This window comes from Oncorhynchus tshawytscha, linkage group LG32 (assembly GCF_018296145.1).
Source record: "Oncorhynchus tshawytscha isolate Ot180627B linkage group LG32, Otsh_v2.0, whole genome shotgun sequence".
NCBI lineage: Eukaryota > Metazoa > Chordata > Actinopteri > Salmoniformes > Salmonidae > Oncorhynchus > Oncorhynchus tshawytscha.
This window is the reverse complement of record NC_056460.1, coordinates 4350824-4376846: the sequence shown is the minus strand read 5'-3', so window position 1 is coordinate 4376846 and position 26023 is coordinate 4350824. Positions and strand designations below refer to the sequence as shown.

The following is a 26023-nucleotide window of genomic DNA, read 5'->3' as shown; positions in this document are numbered from 1 at the left end:
ACCACCCCCCACCATACACACCTTTAGATTCTGTCCATCAAAGGGCAGTGAGCCGCTGACAAGTGTGTACAGTATGACCCCCAGGCTCCAGACGTCCACCTCGGGCCCGTCATACTTCTTCCCCTGGAACAGCTCTGGGGCAGCGTAGGGCGGGGAGCCGCAGAACGTGTCCAGCTTACTGCCTAAGGTAAACTCGTTGCTAAAGCCGAAGTCTGCAATCTTGATGTTCATGTCTGCGTCCAGGAGTAGGTTCTCAGCCTGATTTGAGATTGGAAGAGGAGGGTGAGTATTTGTATACGAGAGACACAGCAGACAGAAAGACGGATATACAGTGATCGAGAGAGAGAGAGTGAGTGTCTGTCTCTCAATCTGTATCGATCAATGTCTACTCAGACACACTCAGACAGTGAGTCACTGTGTGTGTGACCCTTGATGGCGTAAAGTTCCAATGCTACAGCAGCATGTATGGTATTGGTTTTCACCTTCAGATCCCTGTGGACGATCCTCTTCTGATGGCAATACTGCACTGCAGAGACAATCTGAAAGAGAAAATTCTGTTGGAGGGGGACAATTTTTCCCCAATCCATTCCTAGGGGGTCTCTCAGGCTGTACATTTCTACCCCAGCATTAACACACTTGATTTAACTAAATCAACAAATTACCAAGCTAAGCTAACAAATCTCAATGGTAGATTTAGCTGCTACGCAATCGCTTTACTGACGGCTAATGAATCTCTACAGCTAGTCAACATTAGCCGCTAAGCTATGCTACGCTACAAATTAATTAGTCCCCATTCCTAGAGGTTGGATTGCATTAGCCTCCTTGCAATAAGGCTAATCAAATCTCTCATCAGTCAGAGATAGGGTACTCTGTTTGAATGCTACATAGATAAGTCATCCTTCCTCCCTCGAGGTATGCTAACGCTACATCAATTCTGACAAGACTGGATAGGACAACACATATTTTCCAGGGCCGAATTCATAAAGTATGTCCAGAGTAGGAATGCTGACCTAGGATCAGGTCCCCTCGGTCCATATTATCTCATAACGATCCAAAAAAGCAGATCCTTGAACAGCAGTCCTATTCTGAGACACATAATATGGGAACTGATCTGCTAGCTTAGGTGAGCAGATTTTAGCTGCGCGAAAAATGGATTACCCCTCTACAGTTCTTAATCGTAGCCTATCACCCAAGTTTGGTAGCTATGCTGTTGGAGGTACGGTCGTTCATGCGGTGGTTACAATATAGGTTATCACTGATAAATATTAAGATAAAAAGGTAAATGAGTTGGGTACAGTGAAAGACAGCATTTTTACATGCAAATCTGATTGGATACAGTGTTTGATTATTTAAATATCAGACTCATTTTAACTTCTGAGTTGGTTTTTTCTTTGAGGGCTAATCGGGGACATTTCCAGGGACATGTCACCAGAATCGGGGACTGTCCCGGGAATTGGGGACATCTGGTCACCTTACAGTTAGCTCAAAGGAGAGGTAAAGGAAGGATGCAAAGAAAAGGTTAGACATTTGCACCAATTCAAATGAACAGTTTAGACTTTTTGTGCAATTCTATATTGACTCCTAGGTAGATCTGAAAGGACTGGATAGGGGTCAGCAATATAGTAATAGATTGACCTTGCGCTCTGAATTTTTTGCCATGTTCCTTACACCCTATCCAATTGCTTCAGATCTACAAATGTGGTGGGTAGTGGATAGGGCTAGGGGTTGTTTCTGGACAGGGCCATTGACCAACACAAACCTTATATACTTGGGAGAGACACTTCATAAAAGGATTCTGCTATGCTTAAGGACTACCACTAGAGTCTAGAGGAAAGGCCTAGTCCCTTGTTTCTAGACGGGGCCATTGACTAACCTTATATACTTAAGGGGAATCCGCTTAAGTCAAATTTTCACTTAGTCATGCAAGGATGCTGCGATGCCAAAACACAGTATGGGTTGACAGAGAAGTACACTAGGGGAGTAATAAAGTACTTCTAATGATGTTCTGTGTTTCTGCTTGGTGAATCAGCATGAGGTCTGTTTGTGCTGAGTAACAGATATGGGAATTTCATGAGCACACACACACACGCTCGCAGACACACACACTTTACTGAGATGTAATCAACTCACACACTGCCTGGCTTGTAGAATACACACAAACTGTAAGAGACATGCCCAACCTCGCCTGTAGGACTCAGTGGCATGACACACACCCTAATAGACAGCCGGCGTCGATGACGTGGATGCCGATTAAGGTAGCCCCCTGCACCTCTCTGATTCAGAGGGGTTGGCTTAAATGTGGAAGATGCATTTCAGTTGAAGGCATTCAGTTGTACAACTGACTAGGTATCCCCCCTTTTCCTGTAGAACATGGAACATAAATGCAGTCATACACGCACTGTCTGTTCCCAGGAGGTCATTAGCTCATATATTTATTCAGAGCACGGACCCGTCTCCTGCAGTGCCTTTCTTTCCTCCCTCTCCACTGGATGACAGAGGATATGTCTGGTGACATCACTGCACCTCTTCACACAGTGGTTTTCAGCAGTGTGTGTGCGCACGCACGCGCTTGTATCGCTATACTCTGTGTGTAAGTGTGTGTTTGCTTGCTGGAGTGTGTCCGTGTCCATGTGAGTCTGCAGTTGTGTGTGACTGAGTGTTAGCAGTCACTCACCTGGCGAAACTTGGCCCGAGCCTCCTTTTCCTTCATCCTTCCATGTGCAACTAAGTAGTCAAATACCTCACCTGGACAGGTCGAGAGAAAGAAAGAGCGAGGTCTGGAGTGAGGGAGGAAACATCTACTGCAAACCAAAAAGCTTTGGCAGCTCCAGTCCTGGAGCCGCAGGTGTGCAGGCTTTTGTTCCAGGCCATCTCTAACACACCTGATTCAAGTCATCAGCTAATTACAATCTTCAGTTTGTACCAGAATAATATGAATAATTTGGCGTCTTAGCTGATGTAGAATAAAAGCCTGCACACAATGCGGCTCTCCAATACCTGGGAGTTGTCTGCCAATGTGCTAGTACAGTTACTCTTTAAGGTGCAGACAAAATATACAAATGTCTCAAAAGAAAGAGAATGTGTGCTTACTGAACCGGGAAAAGACAATCATGGTTAAAACATGTATCACTTGCCCAATAAAATACTGTGCATGGGGGTGAAGCATTATAGTTAAGACAGTCATTTTAGATTCAATCATTATTTTGTTCATACTCACCACCACTGGCGTACTCCATTATTAAATAAAGTGTCTTCTCAGTCTCAATGACTTCAAACAATTTAACTGGAGAGAAAAGGAGAGAAATAGTGGATGAGTGAAGACAGCCATTGAGGACAACACATCCTGTCAACTACTAGCTGACAGACAAAAAGGGTGCATCTATACCGAACAAAAATATAAACGCAACATGCAACAATTTCAAAGATTTTACTGAGTTACAGTTCATATAAGGTAATCAGTCAATTTAAATGAACGAATTAGGCCTTTATCTATGGATCTCACATGACTTGGCAGGGATGCACACACTCAGCCATGGGTTGGCCTTGGAGGGCATAGGTCCCACCCACTGGGGAGCCAGAACCAGCCAATCAGAATGTGTTTTTATAACAAAAGGGCTTTATTACAGACAGAAATACTCCTGCAGGTGAAGAAGCTGTATGTGGAGGTACTGGACTGGCGTGGTTACACGTGGCCTCTAAAACGATATTGGAGGTGGCTTATGGTAGAGAAATTAACATTAAATTCTCTGGCAACAGCTCTGGTGGACATTCCTGCAGTCAGCATGCCAATTGCACGCTCCCTCAAAACTTGAGACATCTGTGGTATTGTGTAACAAAACTATACATTTTAAAGTGGCCTTTTATTGTCCCCAGCACAAGGTGCACCTGTGTAATGATCACGCTGTTTAATCAGCTTCTTGATATGCCACAGAGGCAAAGGAGAAATGCTCACTAACAGGGATGTAAACAAATTTGCGCACAACATGAGAGAAATAAGCTCTTTGTGTATATGAAAAAAAACAAAGCCATGATTTGTACAAAGAAAGTGATTCATTTCTCATTGCTCTGGATGCATAAAGGCTCTTTCAAACACGCGCACACACATGTGGGGGGTATGATGTGTGTGTGCGGATGCTTTTGACTTAAACACATGCCACAGACAAATACATTTTAATGAAATAATGAAACATGTTCCATTTGGTTTAAATAATGCAAAAACAAAGTGTTGGAGAAGGAAGTAAAAGTGCAATATGTGCCATGTAAAAAAGCTAACGTTTAATTAAGTTCCTTGCGCAGAACATATGAAAGCTGGTGGTTCCTTTTAAAATGAGTCTTCAAAATTCCCAGGTAAGAAGTTTTAGGTTGTAGTTATTATAGGAATTATAGGACTATTTCTCTCTATACCATTTGTATTTCATATACCTTTGACTATTTGATGTTCTTATAGGCACTATAGTATTGCCAGTGTAACAGTATAGCTTCCGTCCCTCTCCTCGCTCCTCCCTGGGCTCGAACCAGGAACACAACGACAACAACCACCCTCGAAGCATCGTTACCCATCGCTCCACAAAAGCCGCGGCCCTTGCAGAGCAAAGGGAACAACTACTTCAAGGTCTCAGGGCGAGTGACGTCACCGATCGAAAAGCTATTAGCGCGCACCCCGCTAACTAGCTAGCCATTTCACATCGGTTACGCCAGCCTAATCTCGGGAGTTGATAGGCTTGAAGTCATAAACAGCTTAACGCTTGAAGAGCTGCTGGCAAATGTACGAAAGTGCTGTTTGAATGAATGATTACAAGCCTGCTGCTGCCTACCACTGCTCAATCAGACTACTCTATCAAATCATAGACTTAATTATAACATAACACACAGAAATACAAGCCTTAGGTCATTAATATGGTCAAATCTGGAAACTATCATTTCAAAAATAAAACATTTATTTTTTCAGTGAAATACAGAACCGTTCTGTATTTAACTAACGGGCGGCATCCCTAAGTCTAAATATTGCTGTTACATTGCACAACCTTCAATGTTATGTCATAATTATGTACAATTCAAATTAATTACGGTCTTTGTTAGGAAGAAAACTTCACACAGTTTTCAACGAGCCAGGCGGCCCAAACTGTTGCACATACCCGGACTCTGCTTTCACTGAACGCAAGAGAAGTGACACAATTTCCCTAGTTAAAAGAAAATAATGTTAGCAGGCAATATTAACTAAACATGCAGGTTTAAAAATATATACTTGTGTATTGATTTTAAAGAAAGGCATTGATGTTTAGGTACACATTGGTGCAACAAAAGTGTTTGTTTTGCGAATGTGCTTGTTAAATCACCCCCCGTTTGGCGAAGTAGGCTGTGATTCGATGAAAAATTAACAAGCACCGCGTCGATATTATGCAACGCAGAACAAGCTAGATCAACTAGTAATATCATCAACAATGTGTAGTTAACTAGTGATTATGTTAAGATTGATTGTTTTTTTTACAAGATAAGTTTAATGCTAGCTAGCACCTTACCTTGGCTTCTTGCTGCACTCGCATAACAGGAAGTCAGCCTGCCACTCAGTCTCCTCGTGGAGTGCAATGTAAACGGCGTCCAAAAAATGCAGATTACCGATTGTTATGAAAACTTGAAAATTGGCCCTAATTAATCGGTCGACCTCTAGTGGAGACCAGCACGCTGAGTCTGTTTCAACAAGTAAAGGAATGAAATGACCCCCTTCCTGTCACACTCATTTCATTACTTTGGGCATAGAACGGGAAAAGAGAAAGGTAGTAAGAGACTGAAGGTTTGATCAGGGTTGGACTCAAGTCAAATTGACCTGACTATTAAAATATAATGATGATTACTTAATTGTCCATTGTCTTAAGGAAACAGATTTGTCTCCTTTATTCAAATTCCTCAAAACCCCATATGCACATCCCAGGAGCAGTTTAGAACCTAAGTGCCCTGCTCAAGGCCACAATGGCAGAAGATGGCCTCTAAGATTCAATATCAGCGACTGCCTGCACAACCCACCCTAAACTATCCCACCTAAAACAATAAGCAAGCTATCGAGAGCAAAGCCACCCTAATAATTGCCAGCCCTGCCCATCCACTCATCTAGCCTGGTCCCAGATCTGTTTGTGCTCTTAGCAACTACATAGCTGTCATTGTCAAGCTAAACATGTTTGACATAATGCGTGACAAAGAGCTGGCATGATCGCTAAAACAGACTGGCGCTCAGGGTACCACTCAACAACTGCTTCAACCTGTTCCCATCAGGTCAGGAGGTCAGATGCGTTAGATTTGGATTAGTTCTAAAAATGGGATTCATCAGCCTAAACTGAACAACAATAAAAAGGTACTGCCGACATTACCATGATTGGAAACATAACCCAAAAACAGAAAGACAGTACATGCCAGTTATGGCTGAAAGAAATTGTATCTGTTGGTGAATAATGGGTTGTAAAAAGCAACTTGGCGAGTCTGGGTTTTTTAAGTGACACTGGTTACCTTCAGATAAATCTCTGCCCTTGCCTTGAAGTGTGTGTGCGTGTGTATTGTGTAATCATTCCCAGGCCCAGGGTCTTAATGAAGCCATCCCCCAGTCCAAAATACGTTTTATGGGAGTACTTCCGACCACCCGCTGGCTAGCCGGAATGGGCCGGCCCAGAAAAGGAGCATCTCAAAGTCAACCGGAATGGGATCCGGTATGATTTGTTTTCAACTAATAAAGACTGCCGGCTCCCTTTTCCCTAGTTGTCACTGCACAGCCACATCCTGGAATGCCGCATCGCTTTCCATCAAGTTCTCTTGTTATTAGTTTGTCATTCTTTTTATTTGATGTATCCTTTATCTAGCCTGGCAAGTCCCATTGATAGAGGCAAATGTTTTGCTCTGGACAAGAAGTAGCATAAAGACATTAATAGGAAGACAACGCATACATGTTCTTATCCTAGGCCAAGTCTCCCAAGCTGGCGCAGTGGTCTATGTCACTGCATCTCAGTGCTTGAGGTGTCACTACACACCCTGGTTCGATTCCGGGCTGTATCACAACCGGCCGTGATCGAGAGTCCCATGGGGCGGAGCACAACAGGCCCAGGTTAGGGTTTAGCCGGGGTAGGCAGTCATTGTAAATAAGAATTTGTTTGCCTAGTTAAATTTAAAAAATGGAGTCTTTGGGTGATATTTCATTTGTTTTTTTGATAGCTCTGTTCTCAAAACTGTCCACGTCACAGAGTATGGAAAGAAATGGATACAAATGAATTGGATGTTGTACAATAGGTTTGAAAGAAGTCGTGCGAAGTGGTATTAATATGGTAGTGTTAGTATTAATACGGTACAATCTCGCTTCACACTTGCATTGCTTTTGAAAATAACTTGCATTGTGATGATAGAATAGATGTGTTGGTTGGTCTTACCTATATTGGGGTGATTCAAGATCTTCATGATCCTGACTTCACGAAAGAGCTGTGAAAAGAAGAGAGAAAAATGCCAACTACAATCATAATCTCCTGCAATCAAACTCACTGCCAGGGATCATTCGTCATTTTCATCACGGAAATCAAGGAAACAAAATAACCAAGAACAAAATCAGTTTTGAAAGTGAAATAAGATAATACTTTGTCTTCTTGCACAGAAGTTGGATTTGTATCTTGACTGGAATGACTGGAGCATATGATTGTCATCTCCTGATGATAACTGTTGGTACTGTGAGTGTTCAAGAGCTTCACTGGTGTTTAAAAAAGCCCAACACAACAGGGCCACATTCAGATCATTGAGCAGTTGCATCAGTGTTTTTTGGATGACAATGCAGCTGCATTGAACAGATGTTTCAGATGAACAACATGAGCATTTCAGGGTACAACACCAAGATTAAACATCCGTTATAAATAGTTTGGGGCAGAGTTCCCCAACTTGCGTCTCGCCGGCAGAATTTGGGCCGCGGGTGAATTTTATTTGGCCACACAAGTTATTATTGATGGACACAAAAGACAAAAAACAACACCAGCAAATCAGTTCTAAGTGATTTTAATTTTGGAAAATTGTTCCCACACATATTAGAGAGATACTGCATATGTGATCGTATGCAAATGCAAGCAAGGTTTGAAATGATTTATATATCTGTTTGGGCTTCTTGCAGTCAATTTGCAGTGTACAAATGATTTGTAATTATGTTCCGGCCCCCTGACCATCCTCTCAAGAAAAGATCGGCCTGCGGCTGAATCTAGTTGATGATCCCTGGTTTAGGGTGTACATCACAAATTACACAAGTAATTAGTGTACATCACTAAATATACTGTATCCTACAGTATAGGATACTGTAACAGTTTAAATCAAACTTCTGTCTAGGATCAAGACCCTGGTTTAGGGTGTACATCACTAATTACACGAGTAACTTATGTAATTAGTGTACATCACTAATTATACTGATGCTGCATTCTGGCTATTACCATTCAATGAGATTAAACTGCACACCTCCGGACATGTACTATACCAGACAGTCAATACCATTGCTGGGCAGCTGCTGTGACACCTAATTGTCGAACCTCTGGACTGCCCCTTTTATTCCAACAACAACAGAACGATAGCTGAATGTTACCCAACAAGTCCACAGACATTTTCCAGAAGTGTAACTAGAATACTGGCTTTAAAGAGAGCTGGAGAGATGATTGACATGCCTGCTGAAGTGGAGTAGAACATTAGGCATTTTCATCTTTGACTGCTCATGTGTGCAGCGAATTAGTCACTGCTTCATAGATGGACGACAGGCTTTGTATCCGAGTGTGGGTGTACTGTGTGTGTGTTAAAGTGAGTGAGTGAATTAATAGTGTGCGTGCGCTTACTGTGTGTGCTTGACAGACTTCCATAAGGGCTAATGGGGTCCGCGCGGCAACAGTCCCTGTGGCGCACCGTTACCCGTGTGATTAGGCAGCCTCTGTCAAGCGGTGACAGGGTGCTGTAACATGTGTTGGCTGCCTGTCCGCTCCTCCCGACTCCCTCCTCTCCCAGAGGGCGAACGAGGACCAGTACCCTGACACATTGTTTGTAGTGGTCAAGTTACCAACATTTTGCTAACAAAACAAAACACCAAGTCAAGTATCACGATAAATAAAATCAAATTTGATTAGGTCACATGCCCAGAATACAACAGATAGTGAAATGCTTACTTACGAGCCCCTAACCAACAATGCAGTAAAAACAAAAAATACAGATAAGAATAAAAGTAACAAGTAATTAAAGAGCAGCAGTAAAATAACAATAGCGAGACTATATACAGCAGCGTAAAAGAAGGGGAGGGGGGGGGCAATGTAAATAGTCTGGGTTTGATTAGATGTTCGGGAGTCTTATGGCTTGGGGGTAGAAGCTGTTTAGAAGCCTCTTAGAAGCCTCACCTAGACTTAGCGCTCCGGTACCGCTTACCGTGCGGTAGCAGAGAGAACAGTCTATGACTAGGGTGGCTAGATATTTGACCATTTTTAGGGCCTTCCCCTGACACCGCCTGGTGTGGAGGCCCTGGATGGCAGGAAGCTTGGCCCCAGTGATGTACTGGGCCGTACGCACTACACTCTGTAGTGCCTTGCAGTCGGAGGCCGAGCAGTTACCATACCTTTTGAGGATCTGAGGACCCATGCCAAATCTTTTCAGTCTCCTGAGGGGGAATATCGATATATCGGTGAACATATCGGAATCTGCTGATGCGATGTTAAAAACCGATGTCAAAGCTACTGTGCATTCCTATTTAACGTATATAACCACTTGGGTTGTGCCGTGGTGGAGAGCTTTGTGGGCTATACTCGGCCTCGTCTCAGGATGGTAAGTTGGTGGTTGAAGATATCCCTCTAGTGGTGTGGGGGCTGTGCTTTGGCAATGTGGGTGGGGTTATATCCTGCCTGTCTGGCCCTGTCCGGGGGTATCGTCGGATGGGGCCACAGTGTCTCCTGACCCCTCCTGTCTCAGCCTCCAGTATGTATGCCTCAGTAGTTTGTGTCAGGGGGCTAGGGTCAGTCTGTTATATCTGGAGTATTTCTCATGTCTTATCCCGTGTGAATTTAAGTATGCTCTCTCTAAATTCTCTCTTTCGCTCGCTCTTTCCTCTCTCTCGGAGGACCTCAGGACTACCTGGCCTGATGACTCCTTGCTGTCCAGTCCACCTGGCTGTGCTGCTGCTCCAGATTCAACTGTTCTGCCTGCGGCTATGGAACCCTGACCTGTTCACCGGATGTGCTCCCTGTCCCAGACCTGCTGTTTTCAACTCTCTAGAGACAGCAGGAGCGGTAGAGATACTCTGAATGATCGGCTATGAAAAGCAATTTACTCCTGAGGTGCTGACCTGTTGCACCCTCAACAACCACTGTGATTATTGTTATTTGACCCTGCTGGTCATCTATGAACATTTGAACAGATTGGCCATGTTCTGTTATAATCTCCACCCAGCACAGTCAGAAGAGGACTGGCCACCTCTCATAGCCTGGTTCCTCTCTAGGTTTCTTCCTAGGTTCTGGCCTTTCTAGGGAGTTTTTCCTAGCCACCGCACAGCATTGCTTGCTGTTTGGGGGTTTAGGCTGGGTTTCTGTACAGCACTTCGAGATATCAGCGGATGTAAGATTGAGGTATTTGATTGAGGTACATGACGTAATAACGGCACGTAAAATTTTCCGCTACACGTGCTACACATCATTCCTAACCTAGCCCACACAATGTCTGCTGTGTGGAACGAGGAATCAACAAGCCGAGCAGTCATTTGAAAGAGTAAGAACGTTTCAGCGAGACAACTCAAAGGTGAAATGCATTAAAGCCAAGATAATGGAATTCATTGCCCTTGACAATCAACCGTTCTGTCGTGGGTGATGTTTGCTTTCGCCGACTGGTCAAGCACCGGTACACACTACCAAGTGTGCTATTTTTCAGATGTTGCCCTACCGGAGTTACACAGTAATAGCGTCACTGCTATTAGCTTCACGACATACAGAACATACTATGGAACACCGTGTGAGTCTTTGCGTGTCAAAAGATACAGTAGCACTGTCAAAGCTGTAAAAAAAAAAAAAAAAGTCAGCAAACACCAGCCACGAACGATGCGTTTACAATACCACATTAGTAATAAAGCATAATTTGTTTGACCGCAACTTTTGGGGTAGCTAGCTTTAGCTTGGTACCTAGCTAGCAACAATACAACCAGCCTGCAAACAATAACCAGTAGAGACTGCAGTCATTTTCATTATTCTTAGGAATCTTTGTTGAGTAAGTATTGTTGTTTGCCTATTGAAATTGCACTTCAGTTCATGAAAACAAATAACTAGCCAGCTAATTAACCCTGTTGCCCAAAGCTTCTGTTATAAGCAACCAGCTAGCTTCATCTGGCTAGTGAGGCTCGACCGGACCGTGTTGTGAAGCTAGCCACAATAAAGATTAGGCACAAGTGGAATTTGCGGTTTGCCTTCAAATTAAAAGTAATTGACAGTGATGCAAATCTATAGAAATAGTGTAATTATGCCATACTTTTATTTTGCAAGCTAACCGCAAAGTCCACTACTGTGGCTAATCCTTATTGAGGCAAGCATCACAGATGGGTCCGACCACCATTAATCAAATAAGAACGGTCTTGTAAATTAGGATTATTTTAGATGACACCTAGCTATATAGTTCGCTAGCTACCTATAGCTACTGAAACAGATTATGTCGTGTTATTTGACGTGTATCTTTTTTGACACGCAAAGACCCAAGCGGCGTTCCATAGAAATCCTGGTTGAGAATGAAACAACGAAACAGCAAGTAAGTGAAAGAAATAGGTTTTGATGATGTTTTACTGGTAGTGGGACGTAAATGTCAACAAAATATGTTTTTGGTCAGTGTGGAGGGTGGGTGTGTGTGTGTAACCGGTTTTTAACTAGGCAAGTCAGTTAAGCACAAATTCTTATTTCCAATGACGGCCAGACGACACTGGGCCAATTGTGCGCAGCCCTATGGGACTCCCAATCACAGCTGGATGTGATACAGCCTGGATTCGAACCAGGGACTGTAGTGACGCCTCTTGCACTGAGATGCAGTGCCGAAGACCGCTGCGTGCATGTGTTAACTATTCAACTGTACTAGAATGCTTAAAAGGCCGCTAAAATGTTTGGTTTTTTGGCAAGGAAAATAATGGCCAATCGGGAAACGGACAAAAATGTCATATCGGTGCATTACAAATCGCGAGTAGCATCGCGATACCACAGTGGGAGAAGATCTGAGTGGCCTAGCATCCCGTTCGCCCCATCCGATGGCCATTACACTTGTTCACATTTTCTAAACATTATGCACGTGCTACACAAAAAACCTGTCACCGATATTCACACTTCTACTCAAAACTACACATTGAATTTAACATCACACTATATAATAGAAGACAGCGTAGAATCGCTGATTTGCTCATATTTGCAAAGGCTTGCCTGTGATTTGGCTGGAGGAATGAAAAGACATTCATCATGACCTGCATGTCATTGTGGCAGTAGGAGGAAAACCCTGCATGAAACATTTACTCTTCAGTTAACACAGACAAACACTCTCTCCTTCAAACACGGTCTCCCTCAAAACACACAAACCCATAACCTCTGCTCCCAACTTTAAAAAGTTGGGCACCAAACAGAATGTAAGGAGCACCAGAAAGATAGGCCTATATGAATCCTAATGTAAACTACCTTTGCAGCACATCTCATATAGGCCTAATGTAAACTACCTTTGCAGCACATCTCATATAGGCCTAATGTAAACTACCTTTGCAGCACATCTCATATAGGCCTAATGTAAACTACCTTTGCAGCACATCTCATATAGGCCTAATGTAAACTACCTTTGCAGCACATCTCATATAGGCCTAATGTAAACTACCTTTGCAGCACATCTCATATAGGCCTAATGTAAACTACCTTTGCAGCACATCTCATATAGGCCTAATGTAAACTACCTTTGCAGCACATCTCATATAGGCCTAATGTAAACTACCTTTGCAGCACATCTCATATAGGCCTAATGTAAACTACCTTTGCAGCACATCTCATGAGTAGCAGACCCTTTTGCTGTCTTCCTGTGTCAATCAAAATTTGCCGAGACCTACTGTCAAGTTACCAGGTTGTTAGCCAGCTAGGTAACATGACTGAACAACGCATGTTATCCAAACAATAATTAGCGGCCCCGGATTAGTTTAAAATGGCAAGCAACATGATATCTATGGTATCTAATGTGCGCAGAAATCGCACATCAAGAAAAAAAGGTAGCTCCAGTAATATGAGTAATTTCTTCAACCGTTTGAGCTAGAGACAAGACCCTTCATTTGCTGTAAAGCTGCAAGAATGACCATCTCGAAGCCGTTTCTCTTGGTTATACCAGGGTTGAAATTATATAGAATGCATCCACTTTGTTCGCTATGAGCGCTGCTCCAATGTGTCAGATGTAACAACAGAAGACTGATCAGGGTCTGAATAAACGATATGTTAAAAACTGATGGAGGAATAGATGCGTAGGAAGAGCAGCCGGAGAGTGGCTTCGGCTGGTGGATTACAGCCTCCACACCTGATATGCACATGAAACAGGATCTGTCAGCTTGTAATAGCCGGCTTTTGGCCTATCATTTTTTTGTTGTTGAAAAGCCGATTAATTTAACATTGGAGCCAGCCAATTGTCCAGAAGAAAAAAATCCCATAGAGAAAAAAAACTTTGTGAAAATACCAGTCGATGGAAAAACATTTGACCGGTCATGCTTATTGGTCAATAGGTTAATTTGCCTAATTTAATGGAATTAAAATGAGTGCGTGTCGGCTACAGTATATTCCTTGTGTATCTGATTTATCACAGGCGTATATCCTATGAGCGGAAAATATGTCAGGCAGCGCGAGACCGGCAGCATCAAATGGGAGGCAGGCTTCATCAGCGCGTCAACACACTACTTTGCCATGTAAACTTTATTTAACTAGGCAAGTCCGTTAAGAACAAATTATTATTTACAATGACTGCCTGCCCCGGACGACGCTGGGCCAATTGTGCACCGCCCTATGGGACTCCCAATCACGGCCGGTTGTGATACAGCCTGGATGAGCTGGAGGCAGTAGGCTATGCATTTGGAAAACATAAGAGAATTTGTTCTTAAAACAGACTTGCCTAGTTAAATAAAGGTTTTGAAACTTTTTTTCCATTTATTTAACTAGGCAAGTCAGTTATGAACAAATTCTTCTTTTCAATGACGGCCTAGGAACAGTGGGTTAACTCTTGTTCAGTGGCAGATTTTTACCTTGTCAGCTCTGGGATTCGATCTTGCAACCTTTTGGTTACAAGTCCAACGGTCTAACCACTAGGCTACCTGCCGCCCCGAAACCTGAACATTTTAATACGAGGTATGTCTTACCTTGCTTCAAAGTAACTGAATAGATTTCCTCTGGGTGGACACCCTAATCAGATTTCTCAAATGTCCAGTAAATGTAAAAGTTGCCAGTCAAATGACCTGCACCACATTTTCCTAACAGAAACCCTGGCACGAAAATTAAGTGGACATTATCAGACCTGCGCATACTAGTGACTAGTTGCTGTTTAAAATTAACAGAATTTATAAACAAAACTGACTTAATAAACATTTTATAAGAGGCAGTAGAGGGTTCTTTAAATCGGTAGGGCCCAACAATTTGGTAGTATCATATGAAACGGTACTACAGTATTCAAAAATGTTGGTACCATATTGTACCATAAGTATCATGACGTTTTGGTTCCGTGATTTTACCGTGGTACCGGTATACCTTGCCACACTAATTGTCTGCATCCCAAATGGGAGTGGTGGGAAAAGTACCCAATCGTCATACTTGAGTAAAAGATACTTGAGTCATTTTCGATTAAGGTAAAAGTGAAAGTCACCCAGTAAAACAATACTTGAGTGAAAGTCAAAAAGTATTTGGTTTTAAATATACTTAAGTGTCAACTGTACATGTCACTGATAAAATATACTTTAGTATCAGAAGTAAAAGTAGAAATCATTTCACATTCCTTATAATTAAGCAAACCAGACAGCACCATCTACATTTTTTTTAAAGGATAGCCAGGGGTGTACTCCAACGCTCAGACATCATTTACAAACAAAGCATTTGTGTTTAGTGAGTCAGTCAGATCAGAGGCGGTAGGAATGACTTTGGATGTTCTCTTGAGAAGTGTGTGAATTGGACCATTTTCCTGTCCTGCTAAGCATTCGAAATGTAATGAGCTTTGGATGTCAAGGAAAATGTATGGAGTAAAAAGTACATTTTCTTTAGGAATGTCGTGAAGTAAAGGTAAAAGTTGTCAAAAATATAAAATAGTAAAGTATAGAGACCCCAAAAAATGACTTTAGTACTTTCAAGTATTTTATCAAATAGAATATTAAAGTATTCTATTCCCTATATAATGCACTACTTTTGACTAGGATCCAAGTAGTGCGATGTGCCCTGGTCAAAGTAGTGCAGTATATACGGGATAGATGTGCCACTTGGGAGGCAGCCATCATCCTCTGACTGAACCAGTGGGAATCCCCTCAAGGTATTTCAAGGTGAGGGAAAAAATGTAAAAACATACAAAGACATTACTACGGTTCTCCTGTTCAGTGCACACAAACACTGAGAAAGTAGAGAAGCTTGTACTACTGTAAATGTTGCCTTTTGGTTGCATTAACATGGTGATACTATCACTCAAAACATTTCCTTCCTTGCTTTTCCTACAAATATAATGCTCTACATTGATGCTACACAATTTACACACTCATCAGTGTACACACATGCCTGGTGAGAATCCTCCCCCCCTGCATCCACTCCCTGAAACAAAGGGAAAACCAAACCATGACCCTATGAATCATTATCACAATGAATAGAAGGTAGGGCTGGCCGATATCGAATTCATTCTTATTTGTTTTAGCACAAATGTTCCAAATGCCTCTATCGCAAGAATCGAGGTCCAAATATAGTTTTTAATTGTGTTTTGGTCTCCTTCGCTCTTTCTGTGCCATGTGTACTGTGCACCTTCCCACTCGCAAGCCACTCCCCAATCACTCACAACAACGACAAACAGTTTCAACTCGCCATTTGCATTTGGAGGTTTGGTCAAACATAACTGGTCACAAGGACACCGAAACACAACAAGACATTTTACTGTAATAAAGAAAACCTTTCTAACAATACCATTTGTATGTCTCAACTTCTCAAATTGTGCGAAGAGCAGAACCTACTAAAACGGGAGTATCAATGAACATTGATTCTGAATGCGCCTCATTGTGGTACCACTTACTGCTAGCAGCATTTGCCGCATACTGTTATACTAGCTGTGCAATGAGCATAAAAAACTATTATATAAGGAATTGGCAGCTTTCTCATTCTGACGAATAAGGTAAACCACTTGATTTCAACATCTGAACAGTGGACAGGCAACCAATCTGTTCAAACAGTTTGAGATAGACAGAAGAGTCTGTTCTACTTTGTTTGCTTGCAAAAATAACCAAGTTGGCTAGACTTTAAATATAAAAAGATCAACTGCCTACCAACTAGCACGTGGACTTCTGCTTGAGAGATTGTTTATATGAGACCTGTGCTAATTTTCTATAATGTCTGCAACAAGAAGTTGGTCATTATTAGTAAACGTGCATTATGCATGGTTCTGGTTAAATTTAACAAAAAGGGAATATTCATAGACAGACTTAAAAGCCAGATCAGTGATTGCAAAAATGATGATTAAATTATTTTCATAAAATAATTACATTAGTGGGTCTTATGGTTGTGGAAGGCTTATATTTAGCCTAGGTATAATTTCACAAGCTCCAAATTCATTAGATTATTGCTGATATTTGAAATGTAGTGCATTTCACCTTTAAATAAGCTTTGTTGAACAGTTAGAGGAAACATTCAAACCGAGATGTGTATCGTGAATTGCCCGTAAGTTTGTAATAATCAAGATATTTTTAAGTCATAATCACCCAGCCCTGATAGGTGCTTCATCTTCACCCATTTCTATGGGGGAAACGTTTTGGGGTGAAGTTTACTCTAGGTACTGATCTAGGAACAGCTTCCCCTCCTCCAATCCAATCCTTAACCATTACCAGGGTAAATTAAATACTGACTCAAGATCAGCACCATGGAAAACACTGTACACAGGTGCACTATTAGAATGAGGTGTCAGTGTACAGAAACGTGACGCTGTAGTTGGCAGGAACAGTGGTTGTATTTTTAGATCTGGGGCTATAACTAGCTCAGCACTTGGATAAGGGAGAGCCTTGTAGCCACGGGACTCAACTCGATTCATATTCATGACATTGCGGCTCGTGATTGGCTCCTCAAAAAGCGAGGCTGGGTGGGAGTAACGAGCATCCGTGAGTAACAGATTGTGTGTATTTTTAACCGTGTGGATGTGTACATTGAATATGTGAACTCCATGCATGCATGTTTGTATCTGAGCATCGGGGTACTTCTGCCCAGTACACCCAAACCAGTCTACCACACCCTCTTTGAAATGCACAAAGAAAAATGTGAGAACTGTAATAAACAAACACACTGAATTTGAGCATTAACTTTGTTTTTTATTCATGATTTGCATCATTCACTGTCTCGGACCACATATGTGTCTTGCACAGTCTTGCTCTTAAGAGCCCCTCTAGAGAGTTTCCATACATCACAGCAACGTCAGCCCTCTCACACACCAGGCACTCACACGTGCGCACACAAGCATGCACTCACACATTTCTCAATGAACTACAAAGTAACAACACAGACATCCCCTTTTTACCTCGTCCTCTACTCCAATGACTCTTTGCGTCCGAGGCACCCCTTAGGGTGGCCTCTTGATGCCTGACTGGCTGATGAGGAGTGACAGGTATGTGGGCCAGACCTCCCCCTCCCATGACGCAAGTAGCAAAAGGAGTCTAGTCTGATCTACTGCAGAGAACTGGCTTGCGTTCAGCAGGCACCACCGTATGAAAGCGTTCTCAAACGGGGAATGAAAATGTGTGTTTTATTATCAGTCAATTTTAGGGTACTACTGCCTCGGTTGGTGCCACTCCCGCCCCCAAAAAATCTGGTTTCATGCTCCCTGAGCTTGTACCTGTGTTAGGACAAACCAAGAGCCTACTTTCAACCAATCTAATTAACCTAAATGAAAGCTGCAATGTAGTGATGCACTGATGACAATTTTGGCCGATACCAATATACAAATATTTTCATTGCCAAAAAACACAGATACCGATAACCGATATTAAAAATGAGAGCAGCCTTTTAAGCATTCACATGGACGCAGCGGTCTAAGGCACTGCATTTCATCCAGGCTGTATCATATCCGGCCATGATTGGGAGTACCATAGGGCGCGCACAATTGGCCCAACGTCGTCCGGGCTGTCATTGTAAATAATAATTTGTTCTTATCTGACTTGCCTAGTTAAATAAAGATAACACACATACACAGAACAAAAAGTAATTTTGTTGGTGTTTACACATGTCCCCACTACCAGTAAAACATAATCAAAACCTATTTCTTTCACTTACTTGCTGTTTCGTTGTTCAGTCGTTTAATTCTCAACCAGGATTTCTATGGAACGCCGTTTGGGTCTTTGCGTATCAAAAAAGATACACGTCAAAATCTGTTTCAGTAGCTATAGTTAGCGAGCTAACTATATAGCTAGATGTCATCTAAAAATAACCCTAATTTAAAAGACGGTTCTTATTTGATTAATGGTGGTCGGACCCATCCATGTAAAGCTAGCCACAATAGTGGACTTCGCGGTTAGCCTTCAAAATAAAAGTATGGCATAATTCTACCGTTTGTATTCATTTGCATCACTGTCAATGACATCCTTTTTTTTCACAAGACTGCTTCGATCACGTTGACTGAGATATGTTTCGGATAGCATCGAACAACAACATTGATGTATAAGCTGATTCAGTGAGCGAGTTTATTGGCAAGTGCATCGGTGATGTTCTACCCACGGCGAATATTAAAACCTTCCACAATCAAAAACTGTGGATTGATGACAGCATTCACGCAAAACTGAAAGCGCAAACCACTGCTTTCAATCAGGGCAAGGCGGCCAGAAACATGCCCGAATACAAACAGTGTAGCTATTCCCTCCGCAAGGCAATCAAACTAGCTAAGCGTCAGTATAGGAGTAGGGCTCGACCGATTAATCGGAATGGCCGATTAATTGGGGCCGATTTCAAGTTTTCATAACAATCGGTAATCTGCATTTTTGGACACCGATTATGGCCGATTGCACTGCACTCCATGAGGAGACTGCAGGGCAGGCTGACTACCTGTTATGCGAGTGCAGCAAGGAGCCAAGGTATGGTCCTAGCTGGCATTAAACATATAAAAAACAATCAATCGTAACAATGATTAGTTAATTACACATGGTTGATGATATTACTAGTTTATCTAGCTTGTCTTGCATATAATCGATGCAGTGCCTGTTAATTTATCATTGAATCACAGCCTACTTCGTCAAACGGGTGATTTAACAAGCACATTCGTGAAAAAAGTACTGTCGTTGCACCAATGTGTACCTAACCATAAACATCAATGCCTTTCTTAAAATCAATACACAAGTATATATTTTTAAACCTGCATATTTAGTTATGCCTCCTGTCTCAGCCTCCAGTATTTATGCTGCAGTAGTTTGTGTGTCGGGGGGCTAGGGTCAGTTTGTTATATCTGGAGTACTTCTCCTGTCCTATTCGGTGTCCTGTGTGAATCTAAGTGTGCGTTCTCTAATTCTCTCCTCTCTCTCGGAGGACCTGAGCCCTAGGACCATGCCCCAGGATTACCTGACATGATGACTCCTTGCTGTCCCCAGTCCACCTGGCCGTGCTGCTGCTCCAGTTTCAACTGTTCTGCCTTCTTATTATACAACCATGCTGGTCATTTATGAACATTTGAACATCATGGCCATGTTCTGTTATAATCTCCACCCGGCACAGCCAGAAGAGGACTGGCCACCCCACATAGCCTGGTTCCTCTCTAGGTTTCTTCCTAGGTTTTGGCCTTTCTAGGGAGTTTTTCCTAGCCACCGTGCTTCTACACCTGCATTGCTTGCTGTTTGGGGTTTTAGGCTGGGTTTCTGTACAGCACTTTGAGATATCAGCTGATGTACGAAGGGCTATATAAATAAATTTGATTTGATTTGAGTTAATATTGCCTGCTAACATGAATTTCTTTTAACTAGGGAAATTGTGTCACTTCTCTTGCGTTCTGTGCAAGCAGTCAGGGTATATGCAGCAGTTTGGGCCGCCTGGCTCGTTGCGAACTGTGTGAAGACCATTTCTTCCTAACAAAGACCGTAATTAATTTGCCAGAATTGTACATAATTATGACATAACATTGAAGGTTGTGCAATGTAACAGCAATATTTAGACTTAGGGATGCCACCCTTTAGATAAAATACGGAACGCTTCCGGTATTTCACTGAAAGAATAAACGTTCGGTTTCCGAAATGATAGTTTCCGGATGTGACCATATTAATGAACTACGGCTCGTATTTCTGTGTGTTTATTATAATATAATTAAGTCTATTATTTGATAGAGCAGTCTGACTGAGTGGTGGCAGGCAGCAGCAGGCTTGTAAGCATTCATTCAAACAGCACTTTCCTGCTTTTGGCAGCAGCTCTTCAAGAATTGAGCTGTTTATGACTTCAAGCCTATCAACTCCTGAGATTAGGCTGGTAATACTAAAGTACCGATGAGAACATCCAATGGTCAAAGGAATATGAAATACAAATGGTATAGAGAGAAATAGTCCTATAATAACTACAACCTAAAACTTCTTACCAGGGAACATTGAAGACTCATGTTAAAAGGAACCGCCAGCTTTCATATGTTCTGAGCAAGGAACTTAAACGTTAGCTTTTTTAAATGGCACATATTGCAATTTTACTATCTTCTCCAACACTTTGTTTTTGCATTATTTAAACCAAATTGAACATGGTTCATTATTTATTTGAGACTAAATAGATTTTATTGATGTATTATATTAAGTTAAAATAAGGTTTCATTCAGTATTGTTGTAATTGTCATTATTACAAATATATATACATTTATAAAAATTGTCAGATTAATCAGTATCAGCTTTTTTTGGTCCTCCAATCGGCATCGCCGTTGAAAAATCATAATCGGTCGACCTCTTGTATAGAGACAAAGTAGTCGCAATTCAACGGCTCAGACACGAGAGGTACGTGTGAGTGAATTTTTTTAGACCAGTTAATTACATACAATATGCAAATAGGATATTAATACAATAAAGTCTTAATTTATTACAATTAAAATACTGTGTATGAATTCACAAGTCGACCGACTACATGGCAGGCTGACTACCTGTTATGCGAGTGCAGCAAGGAGCCACAGTATGGTCCTAGCTAGCATTAAACATATAAAAAACAATCAATCGTAACACTGCACGGTTCTACAGTGAATCACAGACTACAAAAAGAAAACCAGCCCCGTCTCGAACCCCGATGTCTTGCTCCCAGAAACTAAACAACTTTTTTGTTCTCTTTGAGGACAATACAGTGCCACCGACACAGCCCGCTACCAAAACCTGTGGGTTCGCCTTCACCGCAGCCAACGTGAGTAAAACATTTAAACGTGTTAACCCTCGCAAGGCTGCCGGCCCTCAGAGCATGCGCAGACCAGCTGGCTGGTGTGTTTACGGACATATTCAATCAATCCCTATCCCAGTCTGCTGTTCCCACATGCTTCAAGAGGGCCACCATTGTTCCTGTTCCCAAAAGAGAGCTAAGGTAACTGAGCTAAACAACTACAGCCGCGTAGCGCTCACTTCCGTCATTAGGAAGTGCTTTGAGAGTCAAGGATCATATCACCTCCACCCTAGCTGACACCCTAGACCCACTGCAGTTTGCTTACCGCCCCAATAGGTCCACAGACGACAAAATCGCAAATCACATTGCCCTAACCCATCTGGACAAGAGGAATACCTATGTATGAATGCTGTTCATCGACTACAGCTCAGCATTTAACACCATAGTATCTTCCAAACTCATCATTAAGATTGAGACCCTGGGTCTCGAACCCACCCTGTGCAACTGGGTCCTGGACCTCCTGACGGGACGCCCCCAGGGTGAGGGTAGGAAACAACACCTCCACCTCGCAGATCCTCAACACTGGGGCCCCACAAGGGTGCGTTCTCAGCCCTCTCCTGTACTCCATGTTCACCCATGACTGCGTGGCCATGCACGCCTCCAACTCAATCATCTAGTTTGCAGACGACACTACAGTGGTAGTGGACTTCAGGAAACAGCAGAGGAAGCACCCCCTACCCACATCAACGGGACAGTCGTGGAGAAGGTGGAAAGTTAAGTTCCTCAGCGTACACATCACGGACAAACCGAAATGGTCCACCCATACAGACAGCGTGGTGAAGAAGGCGCAACAGCGCCTCTTCAACCTCAGGAGACTGAAGAAATTTGGCTTGTCACCAAAAACACTCAAACTTTTACAGATGCACAATCGAGAGCATCCTGTCAGGCTGTATCACCTCCTGGTACAGCAACTGATCCGCCCAAAACAGTAAGGCTCTCAAGAGGGTAGTGAGTAGAGGTCGACCGATTAATCGGAATGGCCAATTAATAAGGGACGATTTCAAGTTTTCATAACAATCAGACATCGGTATTTTTGGGTGCCCATTTCCGTTTATTTAAAAAAATTTAAAAAAATTATATACCTTTTATTTAACTAGGCAAGTCAGTTAAGAACACATGATTTTCAATGACTGCCTAGGAACTGTGGGATAACTGCCTTGTTCAGGAGCAGAATGACAGATTTTCAGGGTTTCAATCTTGCAACCGCAGTTAACTAGTCCAACGCTCTTAACCATTGCACTCCACGAGTAGCCTGCCTGTTACATAAATGCAGTAGAAGCGAAGGTAAATTGCTAGCTAGCATTAAACTTATCTTATAAAAAACAATCAATCATAATCACTAGTTATAACTACTAATCCAGTTTAGCAGGCAATATTAACCAGGTGAAATTGTGTCATTTCTCTTGCGCACAACAGTTTGGGCCGCCTGGCTCACTGTGAACTAATTTGCCAGAATTTTACGTAATTATGACATACATTGCACAACCTTCAATGTTACAAAAAAATTTAGAATTAGGGATGCCACCCGTTAGATAAAATACCGAACGGTTCCGTATTTCACAGAAATAATAAACGTTTTGTTTTCGAAATGATAGTTTCCGGATTCGACCATATTAATGACCAAAGGCTCGTAATTCTGTGTGTTATGTTATAATTAAGTCTGATTTGATAGAGCAGTCTGACTGAGCAGCAGCAGGCCCATAATCATTCATTCAAACAGCACTTTCGTGCGTTTTGCCAGCAGCTTTTCGCAAGCACAGCGCTGTTTATGACGTCAAGCCTATTAGCCTAATGGCTGGTGTAACCAATGTGAAATGGCTAGCTAGTTAGCTGGGTGTGCGCTAATAATGTTTCAAATGTCGCTCGCTTTTAGATTTGGAGTAGTTATTCCCCTTGCGCTGCAAGGGCCGCGGCTTTTGTGGAGCGATGGGTAACGATGCTTCGAGTGTGGCTGTTGTCGATGTGTTCCTGGTTCGAGCCCGTATAGGCGACGAGGGGGACGGAAGCTATACTGTTACACTGGCAATACTATAGTGCCTATAAGAACATCCAATAGTCAAAGGTATATGAAATACAAATGCTATAGAGAAATAGTCCTATAAATACTATATTAACTACAACCTAAAACCTCTTACCTTGGAATATTGAAGTCTCATGTTAAAAGGAACCACCAAGTTTCATATGTTCTCATGTTCTGAGCAAGGAACTTAAACATTAGCTTTTATACATGGCACATATTTTACATGGCACATCACTTTCTTCTCCAACACTTTGTTTTTGCATTATTTAAACCAAATTGAACAGGTTTCATTATTTATGAGGCTAAATTGATTTTATTGATGTTTTACATTAAGTTAACTTCTTGGATATAGGGGGCGCTATTTAAATTTTTGGATGAAAAACGTTTCCGTTTTAAACAAGATATTTTGTCACGAAAAGATGCTGGACTATGCATATAATTGACAGCTTTGGAAAGAAAACACTGACGTTTCCAAAACTGCAAAGATATTGTCTGTGAGGGCCACAGAACTGATGTTACAGAAAAAAAAGATAAAAATCCAATCAGGAAGTGCCGCATTTTTTGAAACCGCCTCATGGCAATGACTCCTTATATGGCTGTGAAGGAGCTAGGAGTCAGCTTAGGTTTTCCACGTTTTCCCCAAGGTGTCTGCAGCATTGTGACGTATTTGTAGGCATATCATTGGATGATTGACCATAAGAGATACATCTACCAGGTGGTCGCTTGGTGTCCTCCGTCGCAATTATTGCGTAATCTCCAGCTGCAGTATTTTTCCGTTTTCTTCTGATGAGAAGGCAACTGCCACCACTGATAGATTATCGAATAGATATGTGAAAAACACCTTGAGGATTGATTCTAAACAACGTTTTCCATGTTTCTGTCGATATTATGGAGCTAATTTGGAAAAAAGTTCGGCGTTGTAAGTGACTGCATTTTCCGGTGTTTTTCTTAGCCAAACGTGATGAACAAATCAGAGCTATTTCGTCTAACACAAATAATCTTTTTGGAAAAAATGAACATTTGCTATCTAATAACTAAGAGTCTCGTCATTGAAAAAATCCTAAGTTCTTCAAAGGTAAATTATTTTATTTGAATGCTTTTCTTGTTTTTGTGAAAATGTTGCCTGCTGAATGCTAGGCTTAATGCTATGCTAGGCTATCAATACTCTTACACCAATGCTTGTGTAGCTTTGGTTGAAAAGCATATTTTGAAAATCTGAGATGACAGTGTTGTTAACAAAAGGCTAAGCTTGTGTTTGAATATATTTATTTAATTTCATTTGCGATTTTCATGAATAGGAAACGTTGCGTTATGGTAATGAGCTTGAGGCTATGATTACGCTCCCGGATACGGGATTGCTCGACGCTAGAGGTTAAAATAAGTGTTAATTCAGCATTGTTGTAATTGTCATTATTACAAATAAATAAAAAATAAAATAAATAAAAAAATCGTCCGATTAGTTGGAATCGGCTTTTTTGGCCCTCCAATAATCGTCATTGGTATCGGCATTGAAAAATCCTAATCGGTCGACCTCTAGTAGTGAGGTCTGCACAATGCATCACCGGGGGCAAACTACCTGCCCTCCAGGACACCAACACCACCTGATGTCACAAGAAGGCCAAAAAGAACATTAAGGACAACAACCACCCGAGCCACTGCCTGTTCACCCCGCTATCATCCAGATGGTGAGGTCAGTACAGGTGCATCAAAGCTGGGACCGAGAGACTGAAGAACAGTTTCCATCTCAAGGCCATCAGACTGTTAAACACTAGTCACTTTATATCATGTTTACATACCCTACATTACTCATCTCATATGTATATACTGTACACTATACCATCTACTGCATCTTGCCTATGCCGTTCGGACATCGCTCATCCATATATTTCTATGTGCATATTCTTATTCATTCCTTTGTTGTTGTGAAATTGTTAGATTACATGTTAGATATTACTGCATGGTCGGAACTAGAAGCACAAGCATTTTTCTACACTCGTATTAACATCTGCTAACCATGTGAATGTGACCAATACAATTTTATTTGACTTGGGATTTGATTTATTTTGAGGGCAAACCACAAATTCCTCACTAGCCAGCTGAAGCTAGCTGGCTGGTTATAATGTTAGCTTTGGGCAACAGGGGTAAGTAGCTGGCTAGCTATTTATTTTCATGAACTGAAGTGCAATTTCAATAGGCGAACAACAAGTGGCAACCTAGCTGATACTTACAAGGATTCCTGAATCATTGCTAAGAATAATGAAAATGACTGCAGTTTCTACTGGTCAATGTTTTCAGACTGGTTGTATTGGTACTAGCTAGGTACCAAGCTAAAGCTAGCTTCCCCAGAAGTTGTGGTCAAACAAATGACGCTTTATTTCCAACACGGTATTGTAAACACATC

The 26023-nt window shown here is 41.9% G+C and overlaps 1 protein-coding gene across 4 annotated transcripts in view; it reads right to left on the bottom strand.

Annotated features, from left to right (window-relative positions):
- Nucleotides 1–26023, bottom strand: part of LOC112230446 (serine/threonine-protein kinase MARK1) — a 96652-nt gene that overhangs the window by 24464 nt on the left and 46165 nt on the right. For all 4 annotated transcript variants that reach the window (XM_024396765.2, XM_024396766.2, XM_024396767.2 and 1 more), the window contains 5 exons: nt 7407–7455; nt 3218–3283; nt 2675–2745; nt 483–539; nt 22–258 (listed from right to left, as the gene is read on the bottom strand). In XM_024396765.2, the coding sequence (XP_024252533.1) occupies nt 22–258; nt 483–539; nt 2675–2745; nt 3218–3283; nt 7407–7455 (480 nt within the window). The remainder of the gene's footprint in view (nt 1–21; nt 259–482; nt 540–2674; nt 2746–3217; nt 3284–7406; nt 7456–26023) is intronic.